At 37.5% G+C, this 25,164-nt stretch overlaps 1 protein-coding gene across 5 annotated transcripts in view; it reads left to right on the forward strand.

The window, feature by feature from the left end:
* LOC128029349 (synergin gamma-like) overlaps positions 1–25,164 on the forward strand; it is a 37,412-nt gene that overhangs the window by 1,342 nt on the left and 10,906 nt on the right. Inside the window, exons 2-17 of one of the 5 annotated variants that reach the window (XM_052617106.1) lie at positions 3,640–3,680; positions 3,772–3,890; positions 3,996–4,123; positions 4,201–4,306; positions 4,659–4,770; positions 7,865–8,167; positions 10,350–10,421; positions 11,389–11,463; positions 11,573–11,769; positions 12,625–12,864; positions 12,948–13,084; positions 14,462–14,580; positions 14,859–14,921; positions 17,240–18,187; positions 24,201–24,400; positions 24,485–24,734. In XM_052617106.1, the coding sequence (XP_052473066.1) occupies positions 3,640–3,680; positions 3,772–3,890; positions 3,996–4,123; positions 4,201–4,306; positions 4,659–4,770; positions 7,865–8,167; positions 10,350–10,421; positions 11,389–11,463; positions 11,573–11,769; positions 12,625–12,864; positions 12,948–13,084; positions 14,462–14,580; positions 14,859–14,921; positions 17,240–18,187; positions 24,201–24,400; positions 24,485–24,734 (3,110 nt within the window). Of the gene's footprint in view, positions 1–3,639; positions 3,681–3,771; positions 3,891–3,995; positions 4,124–4,200; positions 4,307–4,658; positions 4,771–7,864; positions 8,168–10,349; positions 10,422–11,388; positions 11,464–11,572; positions 11,770–12,624; positions 12,865–12,947; positions 13,085–14,461; positions 14,581–14,858; positions 14,922–17,239; positions 18,188–24,200; positions 24,735–25,164 lie in introns of all 5 variants that reach the window. The other 4 variants (XM_052617103.1, XM_052617104.1, XM_052617105.1 and 1 more) reach the window with 4 other exon arrangements.

The following is a 25,164-nucleotide window of genomic DNA, read 5'->3' on the forward strand; positions in this document are numbered from 1 at the left end:
AAAAGGCCAGCTTCATGTTTTATTTACCTAAAGGGCTTTAGTCTCTGCTGAACTGCTTGAATAATGAATGTCTGGTTTCAAAGGGTGCTGCACTAGGTAATGCTGATACCTGCCATGAAACTAGATAACCACAGGGCTCTACCTAGGGCTGTTTTCTAAAAGTTTTTTTTTTACATTTACATGGAAGAACTTTCAATGTGTTTTGCCACTTCTGTAAATTATGAGGAACTGGCTCATGTGATTTCAGTGACATGAAATGCTGTTTAGCTGCTAAAGCTGTATATTAAAGGAGAAAAAAAAATTCTAAATTTAGAATTAGATTTTGATGCTATTTTTGGATAATTATATAACCCGATTTAGCAGTTTCAGAAGAACAGCTCTGTGTAGTTCTATTGTAGACTTAGTCTGGGTGGCTAAAGCCATAATGAGCGTCTTCCGTATGGTTGTGTCTCAAACAGCTGCAGTGGACTGCATAGGGAGTTTAATGGGACAGGTGTAACTGAATTGTTGCTTATCGGGTCTGAGAGTTCAGAAGAAAAGACTGAAGACAGCAATGTCAGAGATACAATCTGTTATTCTGTTTGAAAGTCATTTAAATAAATAAGCTTGCCCCCACACACGGACCCAACACAAAGATTTTGACAGTTCTTAAATTCAAAGGTAAGAGCTGATTTTCTGTGACAGCATAAAAAGTATTTAGGGGACTCCTGCATTTTTGTTGTTTATATCCCATTTAAAGTATTCGTTGGTTAAAAAGGTGGATTGAATGTTAAGTATTCAAGCTAGGCTCATTGGGAAAATGTGCATCTACCTTAATTTATGCAAATCTCAAACATACCTATGCATCCAGTTCACAGCAGTTGAAATGAACGCTAGATTCAGTAAAACTCCAACAACCTTTATTAATTTTCTCACAAATTGTGATCACTGGAGGAGATAATTTTGGTGTTTATTTGCACAATATTAAATTATAACCTCCTATTTTTTTTTTTTGTTGATGATTGCAACACATAACCAGCTCTGTATTTATGGCTTGTCTGATGTAGTAAATTGGCTTGATACCTCACCTGGTAAAGCATTGTGCTTGTGATGCGGAGCGCTCTGGTACGAGTCAGGAGAGGATATTTGAATATACGTTGATTTATGCTTTGTGATCAATCACATATTATATATTTTGATGAGAAAGTGTGTGAGAAAAGTGGGGAAAAAGAATAGCCTTTTTCATCCAGCAATTAAAATTCTGCCGACACCCTTACATCGTTGATTGCATATTATTATTATTTTTTTTTTAATGTTCATTAATTTACAAATTTGCTATAATTTCAGATTGTCTTCATTAGAAAGCTTTTGTCAGCAAATATTGAAGCGATTAATTTAATTATTAAATTTAACTAGTGGATTGAATTCTTATTTATAAATAAGAATATATTAGAATTGAATGTTCAAGCAATACAATTAGACTTGAGAGCTGTGATGGAGAGTTAGTCTGTTTTTATAAAAAATTGTTTGGCAATTGAAAAATCAAAGATGTAAGTGAATCAAAGACTAGGAGATTTTTGATGGCCTAAATGATTATGGTGATCAACACTTTACTAATATAAATTAATAGGATGAGATGGGATATTTGGTGTAAGTTCATTTGCAAAAGCAGTTTTTTAATATATATTGGTTTGCAGATTTGTCCTTTTATTCTCTGCCTATTATGTTTATGCCAGTTTATTGTGAATATGCATAATGTTGTTACACTTTTAAATAAAATGTTTTCTTGGTATACCTAGTCTATTATTGGGTATGGTAAATAGCTTCAATCTGCAATTTACATTTGTTTCTCAAAGACAATGTCCTGTCAGTAAAGCTCATTCTCAGGTTTTGTGGGTATAACCGGGTTTGCTCATGGATAGATGGATGTTGGAACGCAGTAGGGCTGTGCGATTAATCGAAATCGCGATTTGAGACGTTGCGATTTGCTAATTGCAAAAGCCTGCGATGTGGACGCGATTTTACTCCGTTCCAGAGCATATGCATGACTGTCAGCCTTACTGTGGGATTATGGCATCTACAGGGTTAGGCAAATTAAAACAAAAAACGTTATGTAATTTAAGATTAGAAAAGACAACGAACAAAAAAGGATAATTTACAAGAGTTGCTCACTGCGTCACAATGCATATCAAGAGCATCTCTTATTGCATGTTTGTTATTCCCCGTTCAGAAGAGCGCACACACAGCCTGTGACTCTGAATGCTTCTCATACTTGCTCCTCTCTTCCCCACGCGGCGTGAATCCCGCGTCACGGACGACGAGCCGTTCACACTTGCCGCACTCACGCAGCCTGTTTCGTAACGCTCAGTTATATTCTCGCGTGGCCGTGCACCGCGAATCTCCACGAGCGCATCTGGCAGTATGGATGAGGCTCGACGCACGTGCGCAACCTGCGTCGACTCGCGCCTGGCTCCGCATTTAAAACGAATGTAAATTCAGTCTAACTGCTTGCTAATTTCACTTGAATGTAATGAAACATTCAGCACATTTTCCACTTGAATTTAAAATCCCAAATACAATGTAACACCTAATACTTTAATAATTGACTAAAGAAATACAGTTCTTTTATTTATATAAAATACATTTTCCAGTGAAATTCAGTAAGTTAATTCTATAAAATTAGTTATACCATTATAATCTTGATTGCTGAAAAAAAAAAGATTGAAAGGATTTCAGGGTTATAATGGCAATTGTATTGATTGGAAAGAACAACAGTAATTCCTATTGGAATAATTCCAAAAACAAAAAGAGTTTCCTCTTTTTTTTTTTTTTTTCAGCAGGGTAATGATACTCCTACTGTGCTGAACATTATTAACAATATTGAGCTGAAGCTTGACTTTGCAAATTTAAAATCGCAAATCAAATCACAATCGCAATATCTGTCAAAATAGTACAAGAGTCTTAAGTTTTAATACAACAAGAAATCTGTATTTTTAACGTCTTTTGAATCCTCAACAGTGCTTTTTGAATACTTTGTCCCTTCAATAAAAGGAGTATACCTTTTGAATATTTTAATCAATCAGTAGATAGTCACTTAAGATGCCATCCCATTAGCCAACTTAAAATGACTTGATTTTTTTTTTTTTTGGCCACCAAGTTTAGTAACTTGCTGGTAAAGTAGTGATGCACTGAAATTAATTTTTACCAAATAACTCAAATAAACTGTGGTGATTCAACTCTGACTGTTATTCAGGAGGTTGTGTTGAATTAAATCAGTCGTAGTAAGTTACTTTGGCAACAAGCTGAATCTTTATTTCATCCAAACAAATTGTACATTTTATTTTTTATTACTTTTGTAGCTTCTACCACTGATAAGTGTTTAAATTCTATTTCATTTATAAAGATAGGATAATTTATTTCTTAGCTGCAAAAAAAACAACGTAAAGGACTGCCAGTATTGCAATGATTGATTTTCACTGTGGTGCAACGACTTGAAGTACTTTGTAGAATAATGGACTTGGGCTGTTTGGGCCTTTAGTCTCTTGAATGCAGAGGGCAATAGTGTAAAGACAGAAACTTCACACTGAAATGAGCTTCAGGGGTTTGAAACAGGCAGCCTGCTAGATGATTACAATATTAAATGTGTCTTTTCTGTTCTAGTTTTATGTACTCTGTAGGAGGGAGCATTGGTCCACCGCAAGGTAAGCAGCTGACATTTTGCCTATATTTTGTTGGGTATGTTTCTCCAGTATAGCATTTAAATGTAAAAAATGTTTTTGTTAAATTTGCAAGGAATGATGCCCATGCAGCAGCAGCAGGGCTTCCCCATGGTCCAGGTCATGCAGCCCAACATGCAAGGCATGATGGGAATGAATTTTGGAGCACAGATGCCTGGTGCCATGCCAATACAGGTCTGATTTAGAAACCCTAAGATATGTTAGTCATCAAAAATTTGGACACCAGAATCACTAGTCCCTTACTGAGGTTTCGTCATTGTCTTTCTCTCATTTTTCTAGGGTGGGATAGCAATAGGCATGCAGACCCCTGGGATGCAGTTCATGGGTCAGCCTCAGTTCATGGGCATGAGGGGCCCGGGGCCACAGTTCCCTGCAGACCTACAGAAGCAGATGGCTGAGGAACATCAGTAAGGCTTTACTTATTCACACTGCCGGACAGTTGTTTGTACACCTGAACTCGTCTCTGATCAGTGTGTGTCCACAGAAAACGTCTGGAGCAGCAGCAGAGGATGCTGGAGGAGGACCGGAAGAGAAGACAGTTTGAGGAGCAGAAACAGAAACTACGCCTACTGAGCAGCGTCAAACCCAAAGTGAGCAAAAACAATTTTCTAGATAATAGATCTCTTTAATAATTACCTGATTAGTTTGATTTAATCATCATTGTTGTACAGTTTTTTTTTTTCATTTTAATTTCAGTGAGTTTTAGTAATTTGCTTTGTGCTTTTATTTTGTCATTTATTTTTTAGATATCTATATAGTTTTTTTTTTGCATTCTAAAGTGTAATATACTAAAATTAAAACCATAAAAAAACTTGTTACTTGAAATATTTTTTGTACTTACAGAAAATAGTATAACTTTATTATAATAACCTTGCACTGTATACTTTTTCTTGCATGTGAACTTCTCCAAACTCAAAAAAAAAAATTGCTATTTTTGTACAGACTGGGGAGAAGAGTCGTGACGATGCTTTAGAGGCCATCAGAGGAAATCTGGATGGGTTCAGCAGAGATGCCAAGATGCATCCAACACCATCTTCACAATCTAAGAAACCAGGTACGTCCAGTGACGCATTCCAAATGCTTGATTGCCTTCTGGCCATTTGCTTTTTAAGTCCCTGCTCATGACATCCAGGGTTATATCAGTGGCCCAGACAGCTTTTGACAAGTCCACTGTGACCGTCGAGCGCTGAAGGACATTACCAGGGATACGCTCGCACACTGTTAAAGAGAGAGTTCACCCAAAAATAAAAATCCTGTCATTTACTCACACAAATCCCATCACGTTCTTTTCCTGTGGAGCACAAAAGGAAGATTTTGAAGAGTTGAACAGGATGCTGTTTTCTGTGCTAATCACACTTGTTTGGGCAGATGTGAGGGTAAATTTTTATTTTTGGGTGAACTATCCCTCTAAAGAATTGTTCCGTCTCAACGCAAACACATCACATCTTTATGATCGAGCCAAATAGATTTTTCCATCAGCTGCCAGGAGTCCCTCCAGATGTCAGAACTGCCAACCTGTATTTATTTTTTGTAGCAGGTATGCATTTTAACCTCAAAGTTTGCTGGTGTGTATTGTCACTCTAAAATATGCATAAAACTTGGCAACGCATCTGTGTACGCGAAGTACTCAAACCAAGCAACGGCAAAAGAAGAGTTCAACCATTCAGAGCGCTGAGTTCATTCCCCAAGCGGCGAGGATTGACAAATACATAAGGCCTATCACTGCAAATTGACAGAAAGACACAATCCCACTCGATTCCCCCTCCACTACTGCCATCAAATATTTTTTTATTTGTTTGGCTTTCAGTTTTAAAGATTACAGTGCACATTGCCACTGAACTAGCCGTGTTTGTGTGTGTCCGTAAGCCTAATTGCTAAGATGAGGAAACTCCTCCCTGCTTACGTATGTGCATTTGAAAAAGCAACACCGTAAAGACCAATGACTTGTAATCAGAAGTCTTTCTGAACCTGCTGTCCAACAAAGCAGAACATTATAACATGGCCTTACTCCACAACATCAGTAGAGTGTTTGAAATGACTTCCTTTTGTGATCTGATATGTCTTATTACAGAATGTGGCAGAAAATATATTCTATACTATAAAAAAGGCTATGGCGATTAGCAATGGATTGCAAATGTACATCATTGCTATGAAAATACCCAGGATGGCTTAAAGAACACTTAAACTACACATTATCGCAGTCAAGTTTTATTGTGTTAATGTTTCATTCAAACCATTTCTATATTTTACTCATCTACAGTGATAGCTGGATGGCTTTTGTCCTATGGCTGGGCGATATATTGAACAATATGATCATGTGCATCTAGTCAGTAAATATGGTTCCGTGATTACAGCTAAATCGCCATCACGATTGCGTGAATGAAATGGACATTACAAGTGTTTATAGCCCTTAAAAATGGCCAATCCAAAAAAAATAAATAAATAATTCTCTCAAAAGAAATTTGATTTAGACGTTTGATAATCCATGTTTTTCTATAGTATACAGAAGTGTATTGGAGTTTTAATTCAAGTGAACTTAAACATGATTACTTTTTTAATAGAAATTTAAATCGCAAAAAAATAATTTAAATGTAATAGTATAGTTTAAAAATATGTATTCCTCTGATGCAATTTTCAGCAGCATTGTTCTGTTCTTCAGTGTAACATGATCCTTCAGAAATCATTCTAATATGCTAATTTGGTGCTAAAAAAAACGTATCAATGTTGAAAACAATTGTGCTGCTTAATATTTTTGTGGGAACTGTGATACTTTTTTTTTTTTTTTTTTCAGGATGAGTCAAAAGAGCATCATTTATTTAAAACTGAAGTCTTTTGTCCCATTACAAATGTCTTTACTGTAACCTTTGATCAGTTTGTGTCCTTGCTGAATAAAAGTATTTATTATACATAATTTTTTTATATGTATTACTGACACCAAACTTCTGAATGGTAGTGTATCTAGGGAAGTTTTACTTCTCTAATACAAACCTCTAATGGGTCCTTTTGAAATGAAACCTATTTAAAGAAGATCAGTATCATCGGAGGTCAGATTGTCATTCTTAAAATTGGACCTAAACCAAGTAATGTTGCAGTTTGTTGAAACCAGCCAATTGACAAGTATTTTTGTTTATTCACTCACCAAAGCCGATTTTTACTCTGAACATTCACACATCTCGTTTTATGTCCATAATGTGACATTTGAGCAAAACAGGATATTAAAAAACATTTAAAGCTGCAGTAGGGAACTTTTGTAAAAATATATAATATTTACATATTTGTTAAACCTGTCATTATGTCCTGACAGTAGAATATGAGACAGATAATCTGTGAAAAAATCAAGCTCCTCTGGCTCCTCCCAGTGCTCCTATTGTCATTTGCAGAAATTCATCCGCTCCCGGTAAAAAAACAACCAATCAGAGCTGCGGTCCGTAACTTTGTGTTCAAAATGTAGAAAAATTTACATAAGCGAGTACACCATGAATCCATTTTCCAAACCGTGTTTTTAGCTTGTCCTGAATCACTAGGGTGCACCTATAATAACTGTTTATATTCGGACTATTTTAGATAGTAACCCAGTACCTTTGTGATTCTTCATAGACATAAACGGAGAGAAGTAGTTCCGGTTACGATGTTCTTCCGCAAGACGCAAGCAGTTCTGTTTATTAACCGCTAGAGCGTCAAAAGTTCCCTACTGCAGCTTTAAGCTGAAATTAATTGGATGGTAAGATGTGGATGCTGCATCCCTGACTGCAGTCAGATAGAATGACTTCACTAAAATAATGCTGAAATAGTTAAAGGGATGTTAGCAGAAAAGGAAAGGCAAGCATTTTCTTTGAACTAATATTCACTAGTGAATCATTCATGGTAAGACCAGAAAATTGTAAATTTTTGCTTTCATGTTGACCTTAATGTAAAATATAGTAGGAAATTGAGTAATGTATAGACAAGTACATTTCCATTGACATTTTCACTGAAAGGTTGCATTTGTTTTGTAAATTAAAACCGCAGCGCCACACCTAATGAAATTCAGTACCCTCCCGTTGTTGTTGTTGTAAAACTGTTTATTTTTATTTATTTTTTTCAGTCTGTCTGTGTGGTCAACTCATGATGTGTGTTTTGTCTCTCACACTTATGTTTGGTTTTTGCAGACTCATCGCCATCCCACTCCTCTGTCACCTCACATTCCCTTCCTCCTGCTTTCTCTGATGACGACGATGAGTTTAGTGACTTTGTGCAAGGCCCTGTTGATGCCTCCTCCTCATTCCCCTCTTCATCCCTTCCTCCGTCCTCTCCTTCACTGAGAGCCGCTCATGTTAGCCAGCCATTAGAGATGGGGCCTGGCCGGCATCCCCCTTCCTCCCCTCTCCCTCACGCTGTCCCTTCATCTCTCCCTGTCTCACCTGCCATCCAACACTCTTCTGTCATCTCCAGCTCCCAATCTGCATTCCAAGGTAACGCCCCTCTCACGCTTTCTCACTTTGTCATACCATCACTTGTTAGCACCCATAATCAAAGGCTAGATGCTATAACTACACTGCTTAACAGTGTTTCTCCATTATAGCCCATTTGAAAGCAGTAACAACACACACCATCATTCAAAGTTTTTAAAGTGTTTTATGCTCACCAGGGCCACAAAAACACAGATAAAACAGTAATATTGTAAAAAATTTAGTAAGTTTAAGGCAATTGTTTTCTTATTTAATGTTTTATTAAATTTGTTTTAATATGATGTATTTAATTTGTGATGCAGAGCTGAATTTTCAGCATCATTACTCCAGTCTTTAGTTTCACATGATCCTTCAGAAATCTTTGTAATATGCAGACTTTCTGCTCAAGAAACATTTTCCCCCAAAATTCTTCGAATAAAAAGCTCAAATGAAAAACATTTATTTGAAATAGAAATATTTTGTTGTGCTGAGGGTTGGTTCGCACAATCTTTTCCCCCAAAATGTTATCCTGAGAACCACTGCAACTATCTGTATCAGTGAGTTACACTCAGAAACCACATCAATGAAGGAATCTATTATTATAATGGTTTATATATATATATATATATATATATATATATATATATATATATATATATATATATATATATATATATATATATATATATTTTACTGGTTTCAGTAAACTGGTAGATTCTGCTCACAAAATAGTTCTAATATTGATCAATGAGGTACATTTACAGCTCATGTAAGAGGAAAAAAAGTAGCAGGTCTGTGGTTGTGTGAGCCAGCCAAGCAACCCACATTGACATAAATATGAATGTAACGGATACTTTCCTTCAGATCTTTTAAACCTTTTTGCCTATAACCACTTGCTGTCTTGCTGTGTTCTTGACACAGAGTCAAAAGTCTCTCGAGGTTTCTGATTCAGATCAGAAACCATCTGTGAGATATGCACAGTGATTCTGACTCGACTGTGACCCTCCACCTCCTTCTGTTTTGTCAGATTGCAGATGGCATCCCATATGCTCTTATAATTTAAGCTGGAGTTCTGTCAGCATTCCACACATGCACACTATGCCGATTGTGACCGTGTACTGATAAGGAGCTCACAGTGAATTCTGCATCGAAATGTGTGATCGATAGTGTTACCAGTTCAAGTTAAAAACATTTTGACAATTTTTGCCATGTTTATTACCAAACAAAAAAAATTATTTGAATTAACTTGGAGATGGTGTTCTCTGAGGGGCATCTACAACTGACTGTGGCTCATAATATTTTGCACCATCAACACACTGTCACTGAAATAAAATTAAAGGCGTTCAACTACTCGTACAATTATCAGCAAATTGTTCATGACTAAACATTTCCTGTTCCACCTCAGGCACTGTGAAGCGGGTCAGTGATTAGAGTGGTCAGTGTAAAAGTGAATAAATTATAATTCAAGCGCAAGTACCTGCCTCTCTTAGACATTTTATAAAAAAAAAAATCATGGTAGGACAGTATATCTGCTCCAAAAGCTAGTGTGCATCCTTGGTGTATGTTCCCTACATAGACAATAATAACATGTTATGTTTACTCTGACAGACCTGGAACACCTTACATAGTGAGCAACTTCCTGGATGGCATGTGTGCCATACTCCATACTTTGTGCTCAGTACTCTAAAAAGTATCAAATTAAATCGTATAAAATGTATAATAAATGAGTTTTTATTTAAACATATTTTTTATACTTTATTTAATGACATTGTATAATCAGCACTTTTCTTGACTTTTTTTTTTTTTCATTAATCTTGTTCCAGTGTACTCTGCGATTTCTTTATTCTATCATCTGCAAATAATAATGCAGTGATTTCTTATTTTAAAGACCGAATAATGTTTCCTACTTCTTGGAAAAACTTGTGTCTGCATCACACAGTTAGAGCTAAGGTCTTACACACACACACACACACACACACACACACAGTCATATTTGGTACTCGTAGTTAAAATGTAAGATACTTCAGTTCAATATGGCCTCTGTCCCTAACTGATTCAGGCCTGTCTCTGGATGAGATGTTGTTCTCATCTTGTGATTTGACCGCTGATAAGAAGGCCCAGGTTAGTCTTAAGCCACACCAGGCTCTGTCTGAGCTGAGTCCAGATTACTTCAATCAAGATTACTTGAATTGAGCCTTCATTATAGATACTGCACCAGAGTCTCTACCCGCAAACCAGGCGCCCCCTGCAGCGGACATCCAGCCCACTAGCACCAGCGGTGAGAAGAAAATGTCTGTGATTTCAGTCCCGCTTCTTTTTCAAGCTTCTCAATATTAACAACTTGCAGCTCGAGACTTCCTGCCCTGCCTCTATTTGCTAATCATGAGAGATACTTGGTTTAGAAGGGCTGATTTCTCATCTTGTTGTTGATTATACCTAACTCCTGGACATCTAACTGATTTTGCATATGATCTAAAATGCGTGCATATGTGGGATTTAACATGTGTATACTGGGCTTCATCTTTTAACACATGCTGCTCTATAAATTCATCCACTTCTGTATGATATTCCCATCTGCACTATACTTTATTTTCCAATTGCTCTGATTCTGGATTATTTAGGGTTTGAGATCTATTTAAGATATCCAGTCTTGCTCATGGAGGGCCATTTTCTTTCAGAGTTTAGCTCCTGACACATCTGCCTGGAAATCTTTGGAGTTCTGACTATCCTGTTCAAGTGTGTTTAATTAGAGTTGGAGCAAACTTGGTAAAAATATGGCTCCCTAGTATCAAGATGGGGGTGGGGGGAGGATCAAGTTCATAATTCACTGCTGATGATTCTTAGTTGGAGGTTTAATTGCCATATCCCCATTTTAATCATTTGCCTAATTTACTTCTCCATAGGACTCAGTTTTGGCACAGATTTCAATGCACACATTGGCAAAGCATGTAATTAGATGAGTGTCAGTGCTAATACAAAGTAATACTGTCTTCTCCGTATGTTGTCAATCTGTTTGTCCTACAAACCCACCAGCTCAAGACAGCTGAGATGACTGCAGAAGCAGTGGGAGTCTTTAGTGTATCTGTGCATGGTGTCAGTAGTACATCCGTGCTGAGCTTTGCCGACAGCAGGTGTGGGGGATGTCTGACTGTGCAGTAGGCACATGGGATATATGCTTGATAAGGCATTCTTAGCTTAAGAGTCCACAAACAACATCTCACTGTCTCCATGTCCATCACAAACAGGTGTGGGCGTCTACCCCCAACAAGACATGCAACCCATGGTGCCATCCTGGTTGTACAATGACTCTCTTATCCCAGGTACTTGCTCTTTACATCATTGGATTTAGCATTTTTTCATAGTTTAAGTTTTATATAAAATTTAAGTTTTATATCCCGGGATCTAATGCCAAATGTTTGCTCTTCACAGAGTTATTCAAGAAGGTCCTTGAGTTCACTATGACACCAACAGGTATTGACACAGCCAAACTCTACCCAATTCTAATATCATCGGGTCTGCCCCGGGAAGCTCTCGGACAGATCTGGGCCTTGGCCAACCGCACCACACCTGGGAAGCTGACCAAGGAAGAGCTGTACACCGTCCTGGCCTTGATTGGAGTTGCTCAGGTAGTTGCCGAAAGTCCATAATTTCAAACATTGCTTGTGGATACTCTATTACCAAGAGTATGTAGATTTGTAGTGATGGGAAGTTACGTTATCATATCTTCCCTTGCTACTCTTGGCAGTTACAGAATGGAAACCGTAGCTCTTTCAGCAACTCATGGTAACCTTCCAGTAATAATGCAGTTGTTATGCAAATTGAAAAGCTCAACGAGGAGCCACTCTTCCAGTGCTTCAGTCTTGTAGAGCAATAAAGAAAGGAAAAGCTCTGGAAGATCCCAGAAATGGCATTGAAAATGGAAGTTGACTTTAATGAATATTTAAGGCAAAAAAAATCTGACTACCTCAAGGCATGGGGGGAATATACCTCTGCATGGAGAAGGGTCTATTGTCTGACAGTCCTGCTTTTTAATTTCACTTCCTTGATGAAAGTCATGCTGTAAATTCAGTGTTACTCCACGAGGCGTGTTGAAGCACGCATGTCTAAAAGCTCACTAAACACTGTAATGTGTAGAAAGAATATCTGCTTTGAGTGTCTTATGCTTATATAGCAGTGCCTCATACCTCAGCTTAATGACTGTATGTAATCGGCTCTTATCAGATGGCTTCCAAAGAGCTGTGCTACTTGTTAGCATTTGACGTTATCATTCTGCTTTAACACTTTGCATTTAAAGATATTTGGTTAACCTGGGATGGTAAGGTGTGTATTACATTGCTCTACAACTAACTCCAGTTCTGGAGGTCCAGTGTCCTGCAGACTTAAGTATCAATCCCAGTTTGTGCCCACTGGCCATCCAAGACTTGAGTTGAAGAGTCTTGGTGGACTGGTTAAACATTGCATATTGTGGTTGTATTCTCTAGAGTGGTCTTACAGTCATGAGTTTGGAAATCCTGAGTCAGTTCCCCTCCCCGCCCGTGCCCAACCTACCCGCCATGACTATGGCCGTTCCTGCTGTCCTGCCTCAGCACCAGCAACCCATCATGACCCAGCCACCCGTGTCCATGGCCATGCCGGTCGCCGCACCACCTGTCATGGGCATGACACTGAACCCACCTGCACAACAACCAGCCAGCTTCATCACCAACTTCCCTCCTGTTCAGGTAAACAACAGACACTTTATTACAGAGAATAACTGCACTCTGTTGTCACACAACTGATTTATGTTTCTGTTGGCTTGAGTTAGGCTACCAAGACTGATGACGATGATTTCCAGGACTTCCAGGAAGCCCCCAAAGCTGGTGCTGGCGGTGACTCATTCACAGATTTCCAAGGAGAGACAGGAGGAGGGTTCCCCAGCATGACGTCATCATCCCAAAGCGGGTATGAACGTACTGTTTCTTCAAGTTACTCCCTGCATCATGGCATATTGTTACATTCCTGCGAAAGCATATTTTATATGTAATGCACATTGCTTGTAGAAATGCATAGTAAAGCAGCATCCTGTCATCTCTCATTAGTAGTTTCTGATATTGTTTTTATGCTTTAATTCCTCTGGACTCGGTTCGCTCATCTGGAGCATGGAATCGCTCTCCTCTTTGTAATGGCTTGTAATAACCTGCTCGACGCAACAATTAAACCCCGCCATCTTTTCTAATTAACCCATTTCTTTGGACAGCTGGCGAGCTCATTCCATTTTATTTCTATTCAAATCTGCATCGTTTTATGCTCCCAGGAAAAATACAGGGAGTGAGATGTTGGAAAGTACATTTGTTGAGTGTCACAGCCTTTACCGGCTGAAGAATATTTTGATGCTTGAATGTGTCCGACTGCTGGTTAATTAAATCAGTGAAAGTAAGTGCAGAGAATAATACAGGAAGTGAGGGTAAGAGCAGAGCTGGGAATATCACTCTCTTATGAGGGAAGTGATTCAAGATGGAAAAGAAAGAAACCAACTTTTAGTAAAAACCTTGAGCTGAATTTCAAGTTGCATATTTCTACTACAAAATGAAAGCACATACTTTGAAGATTATTGGGGAAGTAGTTTGGGAAAGAGAGAGAGATATTTATTTATTTATTTTAAATATACAATAAATTGATCAGAAGTGACTAAAGACCTTTCTAATTTCCATATAAAATTTATAATAATAATAAATATTTCTTGAGCAGCATATCAGGATCACGGGACATTGTTGACTTTAGTAATGGGTGCTCAAAATTAAACTTTGCCGTTGCAGGAGTAAATTATATTTTGAGATCTATCGATCTATCTCACAATATTTCTGTTTTATCAAATAAATGCAGTTCTTTCAAAAACATTTTCAAATTTTACAGACCCCAATCTTTTGAACTGTAATGTACATGCTGTTACAAATCTGTCTTGATATTGCAGACACCGTTTTTCACAAATATATGTAAATATAAGCATCTAGCTTAATATATTTTTAAAATTTTATTTTCTACAAGTAAAAAATACTGAAAATCAACTGGGTATAGTATATCTGGCAAACTTTGGCATACTATTTTAAGTTTGTTTTGGTTTTGGACACACTTAATTTTAATATTGCATTCTTTATAGCAGGGATAGTATGCAAATTAGGATTGTGCTTCAGGCTTTTAGTCTACATTTAGGAGCATCAAAGAACAAAACTAAGTATCTTAAAACTGCATATTATGCTTTGGCTTGTAAACTCTTTGTAGCTTATAAAGCACTTCGACCTGTTTGGACTGACTGGTGTAGGTTTTGTCTGCTTCATACAGTGTTCCTGCCATGCTGACTCCAGTGTCAGGGTCTTCATCATCCTCCTCCTCTGATAAATACGCAGTGTTTAAACAGTTGTCTGTGGAGCAGCCTGCAGAGTCCACACCTCCTGTCTCAGGTAAAACACATCCATTCAGCTCTATACACCTCATTAACCTTTTGAGGAAGGCAGATCCATTAGAAGACTTCTGTCATATTGGTTTAACTTTTAATTCTTATGCTCTTGTCTAAATGCATTTGAGATAAGACTGTGTGGCCCGTAGATGTGTTTTGCATAAATTTATCCTGCTATTTATAACCTTCCTACTGCTTCTTTTATAATTTATTATGGCCTAGTTAAAAAGCACACTTTACTGCTTTTACACACAGGCATTGTTTTACTGTGTTCTGTTCCAGATTCAGGTGACAAATACAGAGTTTTCCGAGAGCTTGAGCAGCCATCAGACAGAAAACCAGTTGGTAAGCACAATAGATGCGTGTCTGACACGGCATGAACACATCAAGTACACATCCCAGATCTGCTTTTTAATGCAGTTGCTTCTGCCTAAAGTGTGTTTAGTTTGGTGAAGAGCTCCATACACTGATGTAGGCATGTGTATGTGTCCCTGTCTCACTAGAGCAGAATCCAGTGGCGACAGCTCTGAGAGAGCCAGTAAGTCAGTGGTTGCAGTGACCTCTTGTCCAGAACTCCTGTAGTTCTGTTCGGTTTTCTCTCTCTCTACCTACCTTTATTCCATTCTAGCTGCAGCCTATATAATGAATCAAAGTTTGTCATCTGTGTATCATTTACTTCAAGTGGTTGATCAAAATGTTTTATTAATTGTTGTTATTATTGGCCTGTATTGAGAGGGCACAGTGATTAATGGATGATATATTGCCAATATTTATGATAAATGGAATCATAATTGTAAAATGGAATTGGTTATGTAAAATTACTTCAACATTTATTTCACAAAATATTTAATACTTATTTATTTTGATAATTATTTCACAAGACTTGATACTCATTTGATTTCACAAATTTATTTCAAAATAATATTTATAGGAAATATACTTAATCATTTTAAAAGGATAGTTCACCCAAAAATTTAAATGTTATGTTTATCTGCTTACCCCCAGGGAATCCAAGATGTAGGTGACTTTGTTTCTTCAGTAGAACACAAACTGAGATTTTTAACTCAAGCCATTGCAGCCTATCACTCTTATAATGGAAGTAGATGGGAATCATGGCTAAATCATACACTAAAACTAAAAGAAATGACACCAAACCAAACTAAACCCTGTGGCTCGAGACGATACATTGTGTCAAGAGACAAACTGATCTATAGGTATTTTTTTTAATTTTTTAATTTTTTATTTTTAACCTCTGATTCACGCAATGTCTGTTAGAACTCTAAGTGCGTTCTCCACAGCAGGTGGACGAGGTGTCGTTGTCGTCGTCGTCTTGCTTTATGGCAAATCGCAGACTTGTAAGTGCATTACTGCCACCTATCTCTCAAATGGACCATTGACACTCCTAATTGAGATTGTAGATAGAGTGATGCGAACATGCACAGGAGGACGCCTTGCTCCGGAGATTCAAACTGTTAAGACATTGTTTGAATCAGATGTAAAAAAAACTATTTTTTATATCTATAAATACTGTTCTGTTATCTTGCACAGACCAATCGTTTTGTCTTTACACATCAATGTATCGTCACGAGCTGCAGGGTTTAATTTGGTTTTGTGTATGTGTTTATTGTATTGTAGGATTTAGCCGTTATTCCCATCTACTTGCAGTATAAGAGTGATCGACGGAAACGGTTTGCATTAAAAATCTCTGTTTGTGTTCTACTGAAGAAAGTCAATCTTGGATGCCTTGGGGATAAGCAGATAAACGTCAAATTTTTATTTTTGGGTGAACTATCCCTTTAACAAGCTGTTGAAGAGGTTTGCCATATGACTAAAAACATCCAGTATTTATTCACTTAAGACCGATTATGAATGTTTGCGTGAACACTTGCCAAAATTGGAATTGACAATTTTGTAAGTATTTGCGTTCAAGTGTAGTATGCTGCAAAAATAACTGAATCATTGATTGCATGCTGTTGTGCAATTATCAAATAGTTATTTTCGTGGCATATTGCTCAACACATTTTAACATCAAGCACATGCCTCTTTTTTTTCTCAATTGTGCAGTTTTCATGCTTAGGTCAAATGTGCTAGAAATTTTAAGCAGTTCTACACTGCACTGATAAATTTACATAACATAATATACATGATACAGCAAAATCTCTCACAATAGATACTTCATATCAGCATTATATATTGTCAAATGACATTGCCCTAGGCTATTTGTAGATTTTGTAAGGCAAAGCTTACTTATTGGCCAAGTGATCAAGTCGCAAAATGTCCAAAAATTGCCCAATTAATTGGTCCACCACTTTTCACTTCCCAACTAGTGACATGAAGATGGATTGATTGTGGTTGAACCTGATTGTTTTTTTGTTTGTTTTTTTGTATGTTGTTAGTGTGCTGAGACTGAAATAAGCATGTAAATTTGCTATATTCTGTGTCAGTTGACTTTATATTTTCACACTAAAAGTCTTCAGTTTCATTGTGCCACCTTTTTTTTTTATTTCAATTCAGCAGTCAAACATAGCTTGCGTTAAGCATTGCTAATCTGTTTTTCTCTTTTTAGCCCCATGTAATGGAGCAAACTCTCTGTCTTTTGTTTTGGTTTGAAATGCAGTTTGCTATATCCTTCAATGGTTTTCTTTTTGTTTTGTTTTTTGCAGGGGAGGGATTTGCTGATTTCAAGTCTGTCAGTGCCGACGATGGCTTCACAGACTTTAAAACAGCCGACACTGTCTCTCCAATAGACCCACCAGACCAGGCCAAGTTCCAGCCAACTTTTCCTCCTCCTTTCTCTTCTTCTCAGTCTCTGTCCCAATCACAGCCAGCCTCTCTGGCTCAACCTAGAAATTCTCTCAATATGGCAGACCTGGACCTCTTTACAACAGTGGCTCCTCCTACTCCCACTTCCACTCCTGACTCCAAACTCAGTCTGTTCCCTTCAGCGCCACCATCCCTGGTATTGCCCTCAGTAGTGAAACCTCCCAGTGTAAGGACTGATGACTTTGGTGATTTTGCTCTTTTTGGCTCATCATCCTCTGAAGTAGCTCCCACCACCTCTACAGTAGGAGCAGGAACTGGAACAATAGTTCAGGATGACTTTGCTGACTTCATGGTGTTCGGGAGCTCAAGAGATCAGAGAAGCGAGACCAACTCTGGAGACGGTGGAAGCGAGGGCCAAGCGGAGACATCTCGGCAGCAAATCAGCACTGATAAGTATGATGTCTTCAAGCGGTTTTCCTTAGAAGGTGGCCTGGCATTTGACGATAACAAAGAAAGTGGTGGAGGTTCCTTCTCGTCGCTCAAGAGCGAGAATGATGACTTTGCAGATTTCCAGTCATCCAAATTCTGTACGGCGCTAGGCGCATCTGACAAGAACCTGGTGGACAAAGTGGCCGCCTTCAAGCAGGCCAAAGAGGACTCTGCCTCTGTGAAATCCCTGGACCTCCCGTCCATTGGGGGCAGCAGCGTGGGGAAGGAGGACTCGGAGGATGCGCTCTCAGTACAGCTAGACATGAAGTTATCAGACATGGGTGGAGACCTGAAGCATGTGATGTCTGATAGCTCCCTAGATCTCCCTGGTTTGTCATCCCATCAACCCCCAGCTGCAGGTGAGGAATTAGTACGCTTGCTCTGGTGAAGTCTGGCCTACTCTCGGTCACCACTTTCTCTCTTTCACACATGCTCAGAACACTCAGGCGTTTCAAAGGCTGAACAACCTCCCAATCAGTGTTCAGTGTGGCCGAGTTAAAGTTACATATCAAAAACTTGCTACACACACCATATGTTGTCATTCCCATTCAAGTTATATACAATTCCAGTTGAATCATGAACGGTTGTAAACTTACAGTATTTATTGTTGTTTATTTATTTACTTGTATTTAATTAGCTGAAGTATTTTTCATTTTTACCAGTTAAAACTTGTGCTTTTTTTTTTTTTTTATGTGTATCTCATGAGATTTAGTATTATCGCTAACCGCACAATACCTGATAATTATTAACTCCTAGTGTTATCAGATGATCAGGCAATTATGAATGCAAATTTATAGATTGCATTTAATGCTAATAGCTCGTGACTTGGTTTTCTCTCCTGTCGTTCATCTGTTCATGTTGACATTGACGTCATCTCTCTTTGGTTACCCTGTTTCCATTGCTTTATGTCAGCGTATCTTAAAACGCAAACCAAAGCAGCACATTATAATGGTGGAATGCAGAAAAGCTGTTCACGCGGTACCTGATTAATTTCTCCGATTTTCAGGACTGACTGTCCACACTGACATTTCGCAACTGATAAAATCAGATCCATTTCTTTATGTATTGTAATATCTAGGTTACTTGCCGTAGTAATGATTTAAGTGGCAGCATATTGCCAAGAGAATTAGAATAGCTGGAACAATAATGAGGAAAGGGAAGATATTTGGACTGAATGTTTCAAATTTGGTTGCATATGTCCATTCCATACATTGGGACATAATGAACTCCACACAAAGGCGTTATGGTAATGCCTAAAATATAAGTTTGAAAACATTCATTTATTTTATACATTCATGCACATAGTATGCTGTGTCCGAAGTCATACTGTCTCTACAGTACATAGCCACATACTTTGGTTTGTTACGTTGGAAATGAATCTAAAAGTGAAACTAAAAAAATAATAAAAAATTAAATAAGCAAACTAAAAACCGAAAATAATTTGTAAAAACATTTAAAATCCGATCTAACCATTTAGACAATTTAATAACATGATTTTAATCAGGTTTCATAATTATTATTTTTTTTTTTGGTTTGCAAAAACAAAAACATCCGATTTCATTATTTTAGACAACTGACAACGAAACTGATTTGAACTTATTTAAACAGCCCGATTAAAATGCTAATGACGCTCAAGTCTTGGCTGTTTTTCCAGTGCAGGCGACTAGATTTGTCTAAGCATTATAAATAATCTTAACATTTAATGTCCTTTGTTTGATCTACAATTCCACTTTCATATCAAGTCATATAACGACTTCTCTTGATATAATCCACAGTTGTTGTAGGTAATACCATCCAGGACACACTTGTTTTGCTAGTAACTGTTCATGTGTTATCCATGTTGCATGTGCATGGAGAATCCTCTATGCCTCGCCTCAGTGCATACATGAGAAAAAAATACAAAGCACTACCTTATTTAACCCGAGTCTTATCATAGACTCATGAACCGGCTGCCCTGTACTTGAGCTGCATACAACAGGCGTCAGATTCCAGTCCGTGCTGGGAAATCGGAGAGCACAGTTAGTGAGATCTCCCTGGAGGCCTCAGTGACCCCCTAAGAGCTCTTGATGAGCCTGTTTGTAATCTTTTCCTAACGTCAGTCACCATTTATTTACACATTATCTGCTTCTCGCGTTATCTGTTCTGCATGAAAAGCATCCCACAAGTGTATGTTCTTTTTCAGTTTATCATTTTATCTTCATGTATCAGGGTGAGAACACAGTCACAGTATTTCATTCAGTCAGTGTCAATCCTGTGTGTATGTGTGTGTGTGTGTGTGTGTGTGTAGACTGGTTGGAAAGCACGGTAGGAAGAGTTCCCATTCACTTGTGTGGTCTCACCAGAGCCAACAACCAGTCCTGAAAAAGTCAAAAACAAGGAAAGGTGGTAATATTGATGCTAATTCTAACATGAAATGAGTGCAGCAATAGATTTTAGACTAGATAAATGTTTGTAACGAAATGAGAGGGATTGTGAGGGATTGAAGTAGTTTGATCAGTATGTTATATACTTTAAAGGTCTTAGGTCATGTCTATTTGCAGATATGACTGTATATCAGTTATCGGGCGGTATTATTATTATTATTATTATTTTTTTTTACTTCTCAGAGTCAGCAGTTATTGAGTATTTAATTGTCTACCTTTGCTTTCATCTACAGCTCACTTTTTTTAGGTGAACTATCCTTTATGTTTGTAACGAAACAGTTAATGGAAGCCATTGACATCCTTTTTATTTATTTTTTCGTCAACTGTTTGTTTCCCGACTTTAAAAAATCATCTTTTGTGCTCAACAGAAGTTTAACTTATTTATGTTTAGAACAACTTGACAAAGACAATTTTCTTTTTGGTTTAACTGTCCTTTTAAATACTTAATTTTAAAAAACGCTGAAGAGTTTTGACACTGTTGTCTAATCCTGAAAATCATTTTCACAAGCCTTGTTTTAAGACCTGCTGGTCCTCTCCAGTTTTCACTCTCTTGTTCGCTGAAAGTTCAGCAACCAGATATAAGAATACAACATATTTAATGAAGTGTTATTCCACCCCTCACAGTATAATTTTCATTTATGTCATACTAAACATGTCATCCACTCCGACTGAGGTCTGCAGGAATCCTTGCCTACTTTCCATAGTGACTTCAGTGAATACTAGCATAACCTTGTCAAACGCTGTTCTAATTACATCTTATATAAAATTCTAAAGTTCAGTTACTGGACCCCTCTAGAGCTCAATAAATATTGTAGCAGGTTGAGTGTTGGGTTTCCTAACACTTGCACTATTCCCCTGGATGTGTAGCTAACCACCCTAGAGGATCTTTTTTTTCCAGGACCGGGTTGATTCTTGTAAAGGTGACTTTGTATCTGGTTTGTTGTGGTATGTTCTGCTCTCGTAGACCACACTGAAAGAGGAACTCTTTCTGACTTTGCTTTTCTGTGCTCCAGTATGTGCCAGCCTTTAGTTTGTGAAATTGACAAGTATTTACACGCAGTAAACAATTAGGATTAGTCCATGTTTCTGGCATATTTACTAAATAGGTTTTTATCAAGAATGAAAATATATATATATGCAAATTTAATAGTGTATTTTTATTACAGGAAAATAAACGTATTTATTTTGAATCTAGATAGACTTGATTAGTACTGCTGATTGTGTTGACTCATTTATGCCAGAAAGTGTATTATTTGTATTTTGAAGAGAATACTGCTTGCCGTGATATCAAATTGTTACCTTTTTGACTTATGTGGGTTAAAAAAAATAGCTCCAACCGAGATGTACAGGATGGCGAGAGAAAAAGGGTACGGTCTCTTTTTTGTTGTTCTTGGCCTGTCACTCAAACCAATAAATGCTCTACGATAGGTTTCTTTGGTTTCTTTGAACCCCTTTGAGCACCTAATAGAGCGATTCACACTGATTTAGAAGAATTTATTTTTGGTTTGAAGTATGCTACACAATTGACAAATCTTTGTCAATCGTTTACCTCTATTGAGATCGCTCTTATGAATTTAGTGACTAATTATATTTATTATTATATTATGTATTATATTGTGACTAATTTAATGTCGATTCCCCTTTCCATTCATTTGGACTTCTGGAATTGGTCACAATGTTCAACACATTAAAGTTTTTCACAGTTAATTCGAGCACACCTAAATGTAATCTAATTTTCTTTTCTATTTAATTGTGCAGCCCTCATTTGAAGTTTTGATGAGCTGTTGCAGATGGCAAGCTTGCTAATATATTGTACAAAATCTCAGAACAAGTCTCTCTATAAAAGCTCTCAAGTTCTCAAAGGGTTGTAATAAACCAATATTAGCATCACCTTGACCTTTGTTTAAATGTTCTGTATCCCTTTCCCTTATTTCTCATTGCTTGTTCCTTTTATAGTCTGACTACAGTGTGTCTTTGATCGAGGAAAACTAATCTAATCTTAATCTGTGAATGTGCCTTCTCAATGCTGGGTTCTGCATCTGGATTTGGGATTTTATGTCCTGTTTTTGTTTTTTCACTTCTGGTTTTTCTGACTTGCATGCCCTTGTATTCCTAAAAAAAAAAACGTTTTTAATTGTTAGTTTGGCTAGACTATTGTTACGATCTTTCATTGAATTGTGTGATCTCTCTTTCTTTCTCTCTCTGCCAATGTTGTAATAAATCTGAATAATGGTACTGCAGACATGCGTGCCGTCTTGATTTCTCTCTCCATCCTTCAATCTTGCCACCCAAAGCATATTTAGTCATCAGAATTATCACACTGCACCGGGTCCTTGTCAATTTCACAAATTGATTGACTATGCGAACAATCATGCCCCGCTCAACTGTGAGGGAAGTACGGGTTTTCATGCATATGTGAATTACTTCTGTTTATTAATGGCCTCCAAATGAAACCAGTTCCTCATTGATAAATGATATATTAAGCCGTATTTGAAGTAAGTTTATGCAATAGCTTCAAAGAGCGCAGCACAATGCATCGTTGCAGATGTTTTATCAGTCTGTTGGTGTGGTTGATTGTATGAGAGTGTGAATAATTGCACGTCTACACTTAAAAGGCAGAAAATGATATCTTGGAGTAACAGCTCCGTTGTGATTCAGTCAAAACCGTGATTCATTTTAGAGAAAGAAAGGTGCAGAATAACTGACAGCCATTTTGACCTTCAGAGTGAGGCTTTATTTCTAGTTATGAATCTGAAAAGCATTCATCAATCCAGACGTGCAGATGTCACTCATCCAGTCTAGTCAATAAGTTGAGTGTTTCCTCCCGGACTCGGAATGACTTCTGGATGTAGATAAGGACTCGGGAATCATTAGAATGGCTTTGTGCCAGAAGTGTCTAGTTAATGAACCAGGGCTTCATCATATGACAATATCAGGAATAATTCATCATGAGCAAGGAGCACTCGAGACACATAGTGACAGATTGAGTCATACTTATCCATTCCATCAATAATAGACTAAAAGAAAAAAAACGACCTCGTTCACATCAGTGACTGCACAGTCAGTGTATTTGTGTGTGTGTGTGTGTGTCTATATATATATATATATATATATATATATATATATATATATATATATATATATATATATATATATATATATATATATATATATATATATAATAAATTAAAATGTACGTAATGCAAAAACAAATAAGACTAAACAGGGTAACCACCAGCTAAAACTATAATCGAGTTTAAATTCTCAATGATTCTCAATGATGCCGTTTTAATCCAGTCTTTTGGCTGCTGACCATGTAAAGCTGGCAAACATGGTAAGTTTCACATGATATGTGCAATGGTTTCAAAAAGGGGTTTTAGATCAGTGATTCTCAAGCCCTGTTGTTCCACACAATATTCAGGAGTTCTTCAATATAGCTTATTTCAATTTTCATTGTCAGAGCACCCCCCCCCAAATGTTTATTATTATTAAGAGATATATATACACACACACGCAATCTATTTATTTTATTAATATTAATTTAAATGCATTTTTCATCTTGATACTCTGTTGGTCCCAGCCCTCTTGGTTTAGAACCACTGCTTTAGAAAGAATTAAACCGTAACAATTAGAGGTTCATCAGCCTAGAACCGTAGTCCCACCACTGAATGGGCAATTCATATAACTTGACAACTCAAATATGCCTTTTCATACAGCATTAATATAACCCCTCTGGAATGTTTTGCTTCATAGACTTTTGAAAATGTATAAATTAAAATGCTAATTTAACTACAGATGCTGTCAGTATAGCTAGACTTTTATTGAACCAAGAATATCCTTTACTAAATTGTAAAAAGGCATTATAACTAAAGCAGTACAGTTGTTTCAGCACTAAGACCTAAATTATTATTTAGTTTTTTGATTGGGATGTCGTATGCTGTCATTACAGAGTCTGATGATTTAAAATTTGACCCCTTTGGCACATCTGCTGTCAGCAGTCTTGGCAGCTACGACTGGTCCGACAAGGAAGATCTCTCGTCTGGTCAAAGTAAGAAGCTCCAGGGAGGACTGCCATCTTCAGCTGTCGTCCAGAAGAAAGAGACCTTTTTCGGGAGTTCGGAGAGCATCACCCACACCACGGTTGCAAAGGTGACCACCTTCCCAATCGAAGATGGTGGCTCCACCACCGAAAGCCGATTCGAAACCTTCGCTGACTTTGGCTCCATTGAGCAGGATGGTCAAGATGAGGACGATGACTTTGGTGACTTTGCCAGCACGGTTTCGGAGAAATCAGACTCCCCGCCTGGAACCACAGAAGCAGAGGGCAACCAGGGTGAATTAACGGATGACTTTGGAGCCTTCCAAGGTGACAAGCCCAAATTTGGCAAGTCCGACTTCTTGAAAGCCAGCACGCAGGCCAAAGTGAAATCAAGTGAAGAGATGATCAAGAACGAACTCGCCACCTTTGATTTGTCTGTGCTGGGTAAGTGTCAGTGCAATATTTAATGCTTGGATATTAACACAATGGGTCTCATTCACGAAGTGTGTTCACTTCACACACAGTTACATGTGAAAGTTCGTGAACATACCCACGTGTGAAATCTGTATGAATGTTTTCACAAACAAATCATGAATCATCATTAACACATGATCACAATATTTTATGCTCAAATATTAAGACAGTGGGTCTCTTTCACTAAAATGAATGACATTTAAATCAGTGTGTGAAATCTGAATATGAATGTTTTGCGAAATCATGATCACCAGTAACACTCAAATATTAACAGCCAGTGGGGTCACATTCATTAAGTGTGCATATATATACATTTTTGCATTAAATCGGAGTGTGAATGTTTTTACGAACAAATCATTCACCAATAACTCCCAGATATGCTCCGATATTAACAGACAGT

Source organism: Carassius gibelio, chromosome A15 (genome assembly GCF_023724105.1).
Source record: "Carassius gibelio isolate Cgi1373 ecotype wild population from Czech Republic chromosome A15, carGib1.2-hapl.c, whole genome shotgun sequence".
NCBI lineage: Eukaryota > Metazoa > Chordata > Actinopteri > Cypriniformes > Cyprinidae > Carassius > Carassius gibelio.